This window comes from Engystomops pustulosus, chromosome 6 (assembly GCF_040894005.1).
Source record: "Engystomops pustulosus chromosome 6, aEngPut4.maternal, whole genome shotgun sequence".
Lineage (NCBI taxonomy): Eukaryota > Metazoa > Chordata > Amphibia > Anura > Leptodactylidae > Engystomops > Engystomops pustulosus.
The window spans coordinates 29,526,282-29,538,888 of record NC_092416.1 but is presented as its reverse complement, the minus strand read 5'-3'; the positions used below and the strand labels follow the sequence as shown (position 1 = coordinate 29,538,888).

General features: G+C 45.5%; 2 protein-coding genes across 7 annotated transcripts in view; one reads left to right on the top strand and one right to left on the bottom strand.

Moving 5' to 3' along the window:
* Positions 1 to 12,607, bottom strand: part of RAP1GAP (RAP1 GTPase activating protein) — an 86,090-nt gene that overhangs the window by 54,151 nt on the left and 19,332 nt on the right. For 5 of the 6 annotated variants that reach the window (XM_072155374.1, XM_072155370.1, XM_072155367.1 and 2 more), the window contains exon 2: positions 12,263 to 12,298. Coding sequence is in view for 1 of the 6 variants with exons in the window: in XM_072155365.1 (XP_072011466.1) it covers positions 12,263 to 12,298 (36 nt within the window). In the remaining 5 variants the exon portion in view is untranslated. Of the gene's footprint in view, positions 1 to 6,192; positions 6,214 to 12,262; positions 12,299 to 12,607 lie in introns of those variants that run through there. The other variant, XM_072155373.1, reaches the window with a different exon arrangement.
* LOC140134770 (alkaline phosphatase-like) overlaps positions 8,838 to 12,607 on the top strand; it is a 47,238-nt gene continuing 43,468 nt past the window's right edge. Inside the window, exon 1 of the mRNA XM_072155377.1 lies at positions 8,838 to 8,905. The gene's annotated coding sequence lies outside the window, so the exon portion shown is untranslated. The remainder of the gene's footprint in view (positions 8,906 to 12,607) is intronic.

The following is a 12,607-nucleotide window of genomic DNA, read 5'->3' as shown; positions in this document are numbered from 1 at the left end:
GATGGAAAATTTTCATCATTTTAGCTTCTTTCCAGTGTCCCTCTGTACACAGAGAAACGTGGGGCCGGCAAGAGGTCCTCCAAAGATAATTCGGCCCTGTCTAATTCTCCCTCTTTCTACAGTCCAAAGTAGCAAAGTAAGTATCAATATATGACTGGAAGCAGCATCTTTTAAGTTGTTTGGAACTGCAGAATCTTTGAGTCCTTTCTGGTGTGTTGGGGCGATGGCCCGGGTGCCCACAGAACGGGCTCTGAGTGCCGCCTCTGGCACCCGTGCCATAGGTTCGCCACCACTGGAATAGGGGATAAAAGGGAGACCACTGTGGATCTGACTGAGAAAGCTGTGTCCACCCACCAGAGATTTGGGGTCACCATCCTCAGTAATGGGTGAAGCAGCATCTTATGGATAGAGGATAACCCCTTTAAAGGCCAGCGCTGGAGTCCTGGGTTCAAGTCCCAGGTCAACATCTGCAAAGAGTTTGTATGTTCTCTCCGTGTTTGCGTGGCTTTCCTCCGGGTATTCCAGTTTCCTCCCACACTCCAAAACATACTGGTAGGTTGTTTAGATTGTGAGCCCCATGGGGACAGGGACCAATTTGCCATTCTTTGCGCTGCGTAATCTGTGTGCGCTATATAAATAAAGAATTATTGTTATTATTAAAGGGGTTTTTCGGAAAATTATTTTGATGTGATCCTCCACATTGTCTCCCATACAGAGGACAAAGTCAGCAGAATGTGTCTCCATCCACTGTGTAGCACCTGCACGGTCCCCCTTCTGATGTCATGTCTGTATTACATTGCACAGTACTACATCTCACATCCTTCCTCCATAACATTACTAAATACTACTTCTCATGTGAGGCCTGTAAAACACCACATTGTGCTTCTCACATCTTGCCAGTATAAAATTACACAGTACAACTTCTCACATACAGTACACTGGGGCTAATTTACCAAGGGTCTGCAGATCGCACTTTCGTCAGATTTTCAGTTTTCGGGATTTGCACCGCTGTGACAGGTATTTAACTGGGGATTGTGTCGGACGCAGCTGCACTGGCCTTCGTGTGACAGAAATCGGGGGGCGGGCCATCGGACAATCCGATTGATTTGGACTGAGCATGGAATTTAAGATTCAAATTATGTCACAAGACAATGCACTTACATGCACCAGGAAGAAGAAGGTGAACTCCGTTGGACCTGAGTGGGGAAGCGACACATGCAGGATATTGGGCGCACGATCTTAGTGAATCGCGGCAGAGTGAATTCTGGTCGGACATTGCACTTTCAGGGATCACGTCAGGACAAGTAAGTAAATGTGGCCAGTATAAGGCTGGTTGCCCAAGAATGAGTGTAAAATCATTAGATCTTGGTCACTAAAATGAATCCGATTTTTATAGAATTTTGGTCCGATTAAATTCCTAGTGCTGTAGTTACTATCTCCTCTTTCGCATCTCATAGCAAACACAAACATGAAAAACAGACAACACTATGATGGCATGTGAGTGCTGCCTCGTCTTGGGGCCGATGTATCATTAGGCAGGATTTGTGCGCCAGTGTTAAGACTTTCTTAGGACTTCTGCTCATCAGAGCTATCATAGTGGCTTAGGCTGCTTCCTAATTGTTACATATGAAGAAACAGTTGCAGAAAAGTCGCAAACAAGTATTTCCTAGAATAGGAGATAACTAGAATAGTGTTTGGATGTAGACTTGGACAGCACTCGTAAGAGAAAATAACTTGTAGGTGCAGCACTTCTCATGTCCCAATGACAATGCACAGTACCACTTCTCATGTCCCAATGACAATGCACAGTACCACTTCTCATCCCATAACCGAATCACAACGCACAGTACCACTTCTCATCCCATAACCGAATCACAACGCACAGTACCACTTCTCATCCCATAACCGAATCACAACGCACAGTACCACTTCTCATCCCATAACCGAATCACAACGCACAGTACCACTTCTCATCCCATAACCGAATCACAACGCACAGTACCACTTCTCATCCCATAACCGAATCACAACGCACAGTACCACTTCTTGCCCCCATATCCGAATGACAATGCATAGTACCACTTCTCACCCCTTATCCGGATGACAATGCACAGTACCACTTTCTCATGTCCCAATGACAATGCACAGTACCACTTCTCGCCCCTTATCCGAATCACAATGCACAGTACCACTTCTCATCCCATAACTGAATCACAACGCACAGTACCACTTCTCATCCCATAACCGAATCACAACGCACAGTACCACTTCTCATCCCATAACTGAATCACAATGCACAGTACCACTTCTCATCCCATAACCGAATCACAACGCACAGTACCACTTCTCATCCCATAACTGAATCACAATGCACAGTACCACTTCTCATCCCATAACCGAATCACAACGCACAGTACCACTTCTCACCCCTTATCTGGATGACAACGCACAGTACCACTTCTCATGTCCCAATGACAATGCACAGTACCACTTCTCATGTCCCAATGACAATGCACAGTACCACTTCTCATGTCCCAATGACAATGCACAGTACCACTTCTCATGTCCCAATGACAATGCACAGTACCACTTCTCATGTCCCAATGACAATGCACAGTACCACTTCTCATGTCCCAATGACAATGCATAGTACCACTTCTCGCCCCTTATCCGAATGACAACGCACAGTACCACTTCTCATCCCATAACCGAATCACAACGCACAGTACCACTTCTCACCCCTTATCCGAATCACAACGCACAGTACCACTTCTCATCCCATAACCGAATCACAACGCACAGTACCACTTCTCACCCCTTATCCGAATGACAATGCACAGTACCACTTTCTCATGTCCCAATGACAATGCATAGTACCACTTCTCGCCCCTTATCCGAATGACAACGCACAGTACCACTTCTCATCCCATAACTGAATCACAATGCACAGTACCACTTCTCATCCCATAACCGAATCACAATGCACAGTACCACTTCTCATCCCATAACCGAATCACAATGCACAGTACCACTTCTCATCCCATAACCGAATCACAACGCACAGTACCACTTCTCATCCCATAACCGAATCACAACGCACAGTACCACTTCTCATCCCATAACCGAATCACAACGCACAGTACCACTTCTCATCCCATAACCGAATCACAACGCACAGTACCACTTCTCATCCCATAACCGAATCACAACGCACAGTACCACTTCTCATCCCATAACCGAATCACAACGCACAGTACCACTTCTCGCCCTCATATCCGAATAACAATGCATAGTACCACTTCTCACCCCTTATCCGGATGACAATGCACAGTACCACTTTCTCATGTCCCAATGACAATGCACAGTACCACTTCTCGCCCCTTATCCGAATCACAATGCACAGTACCACTTCTCATCCCATAACTGAATCACAACGCACAGTACCACTTCTCATCCCATAACCGAATCACAACGCACAGTACCACTTCTCATCCCATAACTGAATCACAATGCACAGTACCACTTCTCATCCCATAACCGAATCACAACGCACAGTACCACTTCTCACCCCTTATCCGAATCACAACGCACAGTACCACTTCTCATCCCATAACCGAATCACAACGCACAGTACCACTTCTCACCCCTTATCCGAATGACAATGCACAGTACCACTTTCTCATGTCCCAATGACAATGCATAGTACCACTTCTCGCCCCTTATCCGAATGACAACGCACAGTACCACTTCTCATCCCATAACTGAATCACAATGCACAGTACCACTTCTCATCCCATAACCGAATCACAATGCACAGTACCACTTCTCATCCCATAACCGAATCACAATGCACAGTACCACTTCTCATCCCATAACCGAATCGCAACGCACAGTACCACTTCTCATCCCATAACCGAATCACAACGCACAGTACCACTTCTCATCCCATAACCGAATCACAACGCACAGTACCACTTCTCACCCCTTATCCGAATGACAATGCACAGTACCACTTTCTCATGTCCCAATGACAATGCATAGTACCACTTCTCGCCCCTTATCCGAATGACAACGCACAGTACCACTTCTCATCCCATAACTGAATCACAATGCACAGTACCACTTCTCATCCCATAACCGAATCACAATGCACAGTACCACTTCTCATCCCATAACCGAATCACAATGCACAGTACCACTTCTCATCCCATAACCGAATCACAACGCACAGTACCACTTCTCATCCCATAACCGAATCACAACGCACAGTACCACTTCTCATCCCATAACCGAATCACAACGCACAGTACCACTTCTCATCCCATAACCGAATCACAACGCACAGTACCACTTCTCGCCCTCATATCCGAATGACAATGCATAGTACCACTTCTCACCCCTTATCCGGATGACAATGCACAGTACCACTTTCTCATGTCCCAATGACAATGCACAGTACCACTTCTCGCCCCTTATCCGAATCACAATGCACAGTACCACTTCTCATCCCATAACTGAATCACAACGCACAGTACCACTTCTCATCCCATAACCGAATCACAACGCACAGTACCACTTCTCATCCCATAACTGAATCACAATGCACAGTACCACTTCTCATCCCATAACCGAATCACAACGCACAGTACCACTTCTCACCCCTTATCTGGATGACAACGCACAGTACCACTTCTCATGTCCCAATGACAATGCACAGTACCACTTCTCATGTCCCAATGACAATGCACAGTACCACTTCTCATGTCCCAACGACAATGCACAGTACCACTTCTCATGTCCCAATGACAAAAGACAGTACAACTTCTCATGTCCCAATGACAATGCACAGTACCACTTCTCATGTCCCAATGACAATGCACAGTACCAATTCTCATCCCATAACCGAATCACAACGCACAGTACCACTTCTCGCCCCCATATCCGAATGACAATGCATAGTACCACTTCTCACCCCTTATCCGAATGACAATGCACAGTACCACTTTCTCATGTCCCAATGACAATGCATAGTACCACTTCTCGCCCCTTATCCGAATGACAACGCACAGTACCATTTCTCATCCCATAACCGAATCACAACGCACAGTACCACTTCTCATCCCATAACTGAATCACAATGCACAGTACCACTTCTCATCCCATAACCGAATCACAATGCACAGTACCACTTCTCATCCCATAACCGAATCACAACACACAGTACCACTTCTCATCCCATAACCGAATCACAACACACAGTACCACTTCTCATCCCATAACCGAATCACAACGCACAGTACCACTTCTCATCCCATAACCGAATCACAACGCACAGTACCACTTCTCGCCCCCATATCCGAATGACAATGCATAGTACCACTTCTCACCCCTTATCCGGATGACAATGCACAGTACCACTTCTCACCCCTTATCCGGATGACAATGCACAGTACCACTTCTCATCCCATAACCGAATCACAACGCACAGTACCACTTCTCATCCCATAACCGAATCACAACGCACAGTACCACTTCTCGCCCCCATATCCGAATGACAATGCATAGTACCACTTCTCACCCCTTATCCGGATGACAATGCACAGTACCACTTTCTCATGTCCCAATGACAATGCACAGTACCACTTCTCGCCCCTTATCCGAATCACAATGCACAGTACCACTTCTCATCCCATAACTGAATCACAACGCACAGTACCACTTCTCATCCCATAACCGAATCACAACGCACAGTACCACTTCTCATCCCATAACTGAATCACAATGCACAGTACCACTTCTCATCCCATAACCGAATCACAACACACAGTACCACTTCTCACCCCATAACCGAATCACAACGCACAGTACCACTTCTCATCACATAACTGAATCACAATGCACAGTACCACTTCTCATCCCATAACTGAATCACAATGCACAGTACCACTTCTCATCCCATAACCGAATCACAACGCACAGTACCACTTCTCCCCCCCTTCTGTACACAAAACAAGGCTGATGACAGTGATTGGAGGTTTCGGTGGTGCCATCTTTCAGGTACAATTATGATGCCATCCATGTAGAATATAATATGATGTGACTGGAACGATGGAGGATTTGGTGGCGTGTAGGGACCCGGACCGGATGAGTACGGCTGCAATAATAAGTGACCGGCTGCGCGGGAAAAATCACCTCAGACGTTGCTCCGGGATCACAGACGGATTACTAACGGCTGCAGACACAGCAGGCAGACGTCACGTGACTCCCCAATGCGATCTTCTCAGCCAACAGATCGGTAGATTATATTCTGCCCCGACACCGGGAGATGACAGCGAGGGGTGGGCATCACACAGCGCCCATATATCCTCACACTACGGTGACATAAACTCTCAAGACACTGGTACAAAGTCACACTCATCTCTGTCACACGGTGCAAACCTGAGCCACACACACTGTGCCAGCCTGGGCAGCACACATACCTACAGCTGCCAATCACACATACATACCTACAGCTGCCAATCTCACAGATCACACTGTGCCAGCCTGAGCGACACACATACCTACAGCACTGTGCCAGTCTCACACACATACCTACAGCTGCCAATCTCACACATCACACTGTGCCAGCCTGAGCGACACACATACCTACAGCACTGTGCCAGTCTCACACACATACCTACAGCACTGTACCAGTCTCACACACATCACACAGTGCCAGCATGAGCAACACACATACCTACAGCACTATGCCAGTCTCATGTACATACCCATCACACTGTGCCAGCATCACAGACATTCCTCTCACATCTTGCCAACCTTGCATTGTGCCAGCAGCACACATCTGCTCATGTCCTAGTAACCCAAAACACATACTCATGATACTGTACCATCCTCACATGTATATCTTTTATACTATGCCTCTCATACAAACTTCACACTGTGCCAACTAACTCATACCCTCATGCTCTAGTAACCTCTCGCACATACTACTGTACCAGCCTCATACATAGCTTATGTCTCATTGTAACAACACACACATCTTCAACACTGTGCCAACCTTACAAATGTACCTATAGTTTGGTGTAAGCCTCACACACATACCCATCATAGTGCACCTTACCCATGCACATATTATCACACTGTGCCAACCTCATACACATCCCCATCACACTGTGCCAACCTCATATACATCCCCCTCACACTGTGCCAACCTCATACACATCCCCATCACACTGTGCCCACCTCATATACATCTCCCTCACACTGTGCCAACCTCATATACATCTCCCTCACACTGTGCCAACCTCATATACATCCCCCTCACACTGTGCCAACCTCATACACATCCCCATCACACTGTGCCCACCTCATATACATCCCCCTCACACTGTGCCAAGCTCATATACATCCCCCTCACACTGTGCCAACGTCATATACATCCCCCTCACACTGTGCCAACCTCATATACATCTCCCTCACACTGTGCCAACCTCATATACATCCCCCTCACACTGTGCCATCCTCATATACATCCCCCTCACACTGTGCCAACCTCATATACATCCCCCTCACACTGTGCCAACCTCATATACATCTCCCTCACACTGTGCCAACCTCATATACATCTCCCTCACACTGTGCCAACCTCATATACATCCCCCTCACACTGTGCCATCCTCATATACATCCCCCTCACACTGTGCCAACCTCATATACATCCCCCTCACACTGTGCCAACCTCATATACATCTCCCTCACACTGTGCCAACCTCATATACATCCCCCTCACACTGTGCCAACCTCATATACATCCCCCTCACACTGTGCCAGCCTCATATACATCCCCCTCTCACTGTGCCATCCTCATATACATCCCCCTCACACTGTGCCAGCCTCATATACATCCCCCTCTCACTGTGCCAACCTCATATACATCCCCCTCTCACTGTGCCAACCTCATATACATCCCCATCACACTGTGCCAGCCTCATGTACATCCCCATCACACTGTGCCAGCCTCATGTACATCCCCCTCACACTGTGCCAACCTCATATACATCCCCATCACACTGTGCCAGCCTCATGTACATCCCCCTCACACTGTGCCAACCTCATATACATCCCCCTCTCACTGTACCAGCCTCATGTACATCCCCATCACACTGTACCAACCTCATATACATCCCCATCACACTGTGCCAACCTCATATACACCCCCCTCACACTGTGCCAACCTCATATACATCCCCATCACACTGTGCCAACCTCATATATACCCCCCTCACACTGTGCCAACCTCATATACATCCCCATCACACTGTGCCAACCTCATATACACCCCCCTCACACTGTGCCAACCTCATATACACCCCCCTCACACTGTGCCAACCTCATATACATCCCCCTCACACTGTACCAACCTCATATACATCCCCATCACACTGTGCCAGCCTCATATACACCCCCCTCACACTGTGCCAACCTCATATACATCCCCCTCACACTGTACCAACCTCATATACATCCCCATCACACTGTGCCAACCTCATATACACCCCCCTCACACTGTGCCAACCTCATATACATCCCCCTCACACTGTACCAACCTCATATACACCCCCCTCACACTGTGCCAACCTCATATACATCCCCCTCACACTGTACCAACCTCATATACATCCCCATCACACTGTGCCAGCCTCATGTACATCCCCCTCACACTGTGCCAACCTCATATACATCCCCATCACACTGTGCCAGCCTCATATACATCCCCAATTAACTCAAAATGACCATTATAAATAAATTCCCTGGTAATTTAGATTTAGGAGAAACCGCAACAAGCCCTAAATACATTGCTGCAGACTCGAGAGCCGCTCCGGCTGACGTCTGAGGTTGGCATTGAGTAAGTACATCCATCTAAAGAGTCACCTGAAATAACAGGCTTTAAACATCCACTAATTCTTCAACAAACTGATCATAAATCAATAAGAACAATAAAGGTTTATTTAGATAGCGCCATCATATTCTGCAGCGCTGTACAGATCAGGGCGTACATATAGAAATAAAAGAAGACATTACAGAGTAATAAGATAATCAGATGAAACAATAGGAATGAAGGCTCTGCTTACAATTAATAAGGATCAAAGGTGACTTGGAAAATGTTCCAGCCATTCATAATTAATAAATAGATAAAAAATGTTGAAGGAACTAGTCACATGCAGCTATCGATATTTGGAGAAATCTGTTTAATGGTATCAAGTGGTGAGGGATCACATAGACAGGAGAGATCAGTGGAGGTTAAGAGAAAAGAAAGTGAAAGTTGCATGTAGGAGGGAATGTGCTGGGTCCACCCTAAAAAATGATTTTTTAAAGTAACGTGTGAAAGTTTGGTAGTTAGTTATTAGCCTGATAGTCCGCGGTAGGGCATTCCGGAGAATAGGTGCAGCTCGGGAGAAGTCTTGGTAGACGTGAGTGGGAGGTGCGAAATAGGGAAGAAAGTAATCTTAGATCACTGCAGGAACTAGGAGCACGGGCACGGGGCGATAGACTGAGAAGTAGGGAGGTGCAGCACTGTAAAAGTGAACAGAAGCTTTGTAATATATCTTATCATCTTCCTTCCTAATCTGTTTTTCACTGATGAGGTTTTTTTTTTCCTGGAGGATTTAGATGTAAGTATTAACCATCACCCTACTTCTGCCTCATGTATTGGATCAGCTTAAGTCAACTCTCCGAAGATATATTAGTAGCAAAAGCAGAGGTCGCACTAACATTTTTCCAGAAGGGTTACAATACTCCTCTTACCATTTTTCAGGAGTATTTTTAGCATAGGAGGAGTATGAAATTTAGAGTAATTTAAATAAATAACTCATATATACCATATTTTTTGGACTACAAGGCGCACCGGATTATAAGGGGCACCATCAATGAATACCTGCTAAAAAGTCTAGGTTCATTTATAAGGTGCACCGGATTATAAGGATGAATGACCAGCAGGGGGCAGACCTGTGCACAGTTCAAGGCAACTGTTGTCTGTAAGTACGGTTCATGTATAAGGCGCACTGGACTATAAGGCGCACCTTTGATTTCTGAGAAAATCAAAGGATTTTTTGTGCGCCTTATGGTCCGAAAAATACGTTAAGTGTTATTAGTTGGCTATTTAGGCAATTATAGTCATTTTTCATTAAACAAGGGCTGCACAACCTTTTTTTAGTCTCCTCAGAAACTATAACCTACAGACCAGACAGACTGGTGGACTGATCCATCCTGAGAGGAAGAGGAGGGAGAGAGATGATGCACAGGCGTTAATGCGACCTCTGGGCACAGATATCCTGGGTGTTTGTGACACTAAGTCATTGTGGTGGGAGACATTTAAGAAACATTGGATAAGGTTTTTTCTGACAACTATCTTAACTCAGAAGCTCTCAAGGATTCCACATATATTAGTCTGAAAGAAGCAATTGTTATATGCGTTGGGTATACATACATATATGCTCTGTGGGTCTGAGATCTCTAGAATAAATCCTTACTGGACCACCATTATGGTCTTACTGTTTCATTTATTATGGTTGATACTTTGTTCATGTTCAAGGCCTGGAAGCGTTTTTAGAAAGCAAATATATAAAAGGTTATATCAACAAAACATTTTGTTAATAGTTGAAGTTGATCCAGGGAGCTGTTCTGACTGCCATACTGGAGTTAGGAAGGAAACTTTCCCCACTGGCATCAGCCAATGCAGGGTATTTTGGCTTTCCCATGAACTACTAAACACATTCGATTTCTTTTTTTCAACCTTATCTACCCCAATTCTATGACATGGGCCTGGTTCATTGATGATGTCCTTATCTAAGATCATGAATCCATAGTCTTCGAACCTCTTTTTATTGCCTTTTGCTGGACTTTGGCGTCTCAGTGACTAAAAACCTGTCTTGTAGAGGAAATGTGCACTGCTCGAAAAAATAAAGGGAACACTTATAATAAATCCTTTATTTATATAGTGCACACAGATTACGTAGCGCTGCACAGAGCTTGCCAAATCAATCCCTGTCCCCAATGGGGCTCACAATCTAATCAACCTACCAGTATGTTTTGGAGTGTGGGAGGAAACCGGAGGACCCGGAGGAAACCCACACAAACTCTTTGCAGATGTTGACCCAGGTCCCCATCACTGCAAGGCTGTAGTGCCAACCACTAAGCCTGCATGCTACCCTAACTTTATAAACAACACTTAATATCATTCTAAGTAAATCAAACTTCTGTGAAATCAAACTGTCCACTTAGGAAGCAACACTGATTGACAATCAATTTCACAGGAAAGTAACAAGACACACTGACTATAGGAGTGGTTCTGTAGGTGGGGACCACATACCGCTTCTCGGTACCAATGCATTCTGGCTGATGTTTTGGTCAATTTTGAATGTTGAATGAAGCATTAGCCTTCATTGGACCTCAGTGAACAAAGTACTCAATATGCCATTCATTCAGATGTAGTTTTTTTCTTTGAGTGTTCCCCTTTATTTTCTTTGAGCAGTGTATATGAAGAGATATCTTCTTGCAGCCATAGGGCCACCCATGGGACACCAAAGACAAGCCCAAATTTAATGAATAATTGACATAAATGAAATGAATCTAATATAAAAGCTACATTGAATGGCCACTTAGAGACAACGACTCCTTTACTGTTAGTGTTTTCCCTGTGTGATTATTAGCCCGTTGATACCGGAGGGTAACATAAAACAATCGGCGTGTTCTGAGGATCAGTTTCAGTACATTGGAGTCCACATTAGATTGTGTTCTGACAAACATTGCATGGTCAGCGGTGGTAGGCTAGCCAGGGTCAGTGTTTTAATAATTGTTGACCTTTTTGATAGGTCATTGGTATCAAAAATGGCCCAGGGACCAGAAATCCCCTGTAACAACCATAAGACCTATTCTATTGTGGTTAATCCTGTCATATATAATACTGTCTGCTGAGCTGCTGTATGTAAGCCTATCATGTGTGATACTTTCTGCTGAGCCTCTGCATTGAATTCTGAATTGCAAGACTGTTTGCAGAGCCATGTATCTAAACCCGTCCCGTGTGATACAGAACGGCCCAGCTCGCCATGTTCTTCCACCAACGCTTATCCACATATAATATATGATGCAGTTTTGCTCAGAAATTATAACCTTTTATGCTCTGTGTTATATAACGGTTGCAGCTTTTTAACATAACAATATAAAACACAAGAGTGATAATAATGGCAGCGATTAGGTGACTCACCGAAGGCGTCTGTGGGAGAAGGTTGACTGATCCAGCCTGTGAGGAAGAGGAGGGAGAGAGATCAGTTTAGGTTACAAATACTAAACTGCATGGACAGTGTACGCCGTTCCCCCTCCATACACAGCACAATGGGGGCTCATTTACTAAGGGTCCGCGGAGCGCATTTTCGTCGGGTTTCCGTTTTGCGCCGAAATTGCCCCGGGATTTTGACGCATGCGATCGGATTTTGGCGTATCGCCCCCGGCTTGCAAGCAACACAAATTGGGGGCCGTGGCCGCCAGACAACCCGACGGATTCAGACAACGTGCAGGATTTAACATTTAGAATTGTGTTGCAAGACATGTG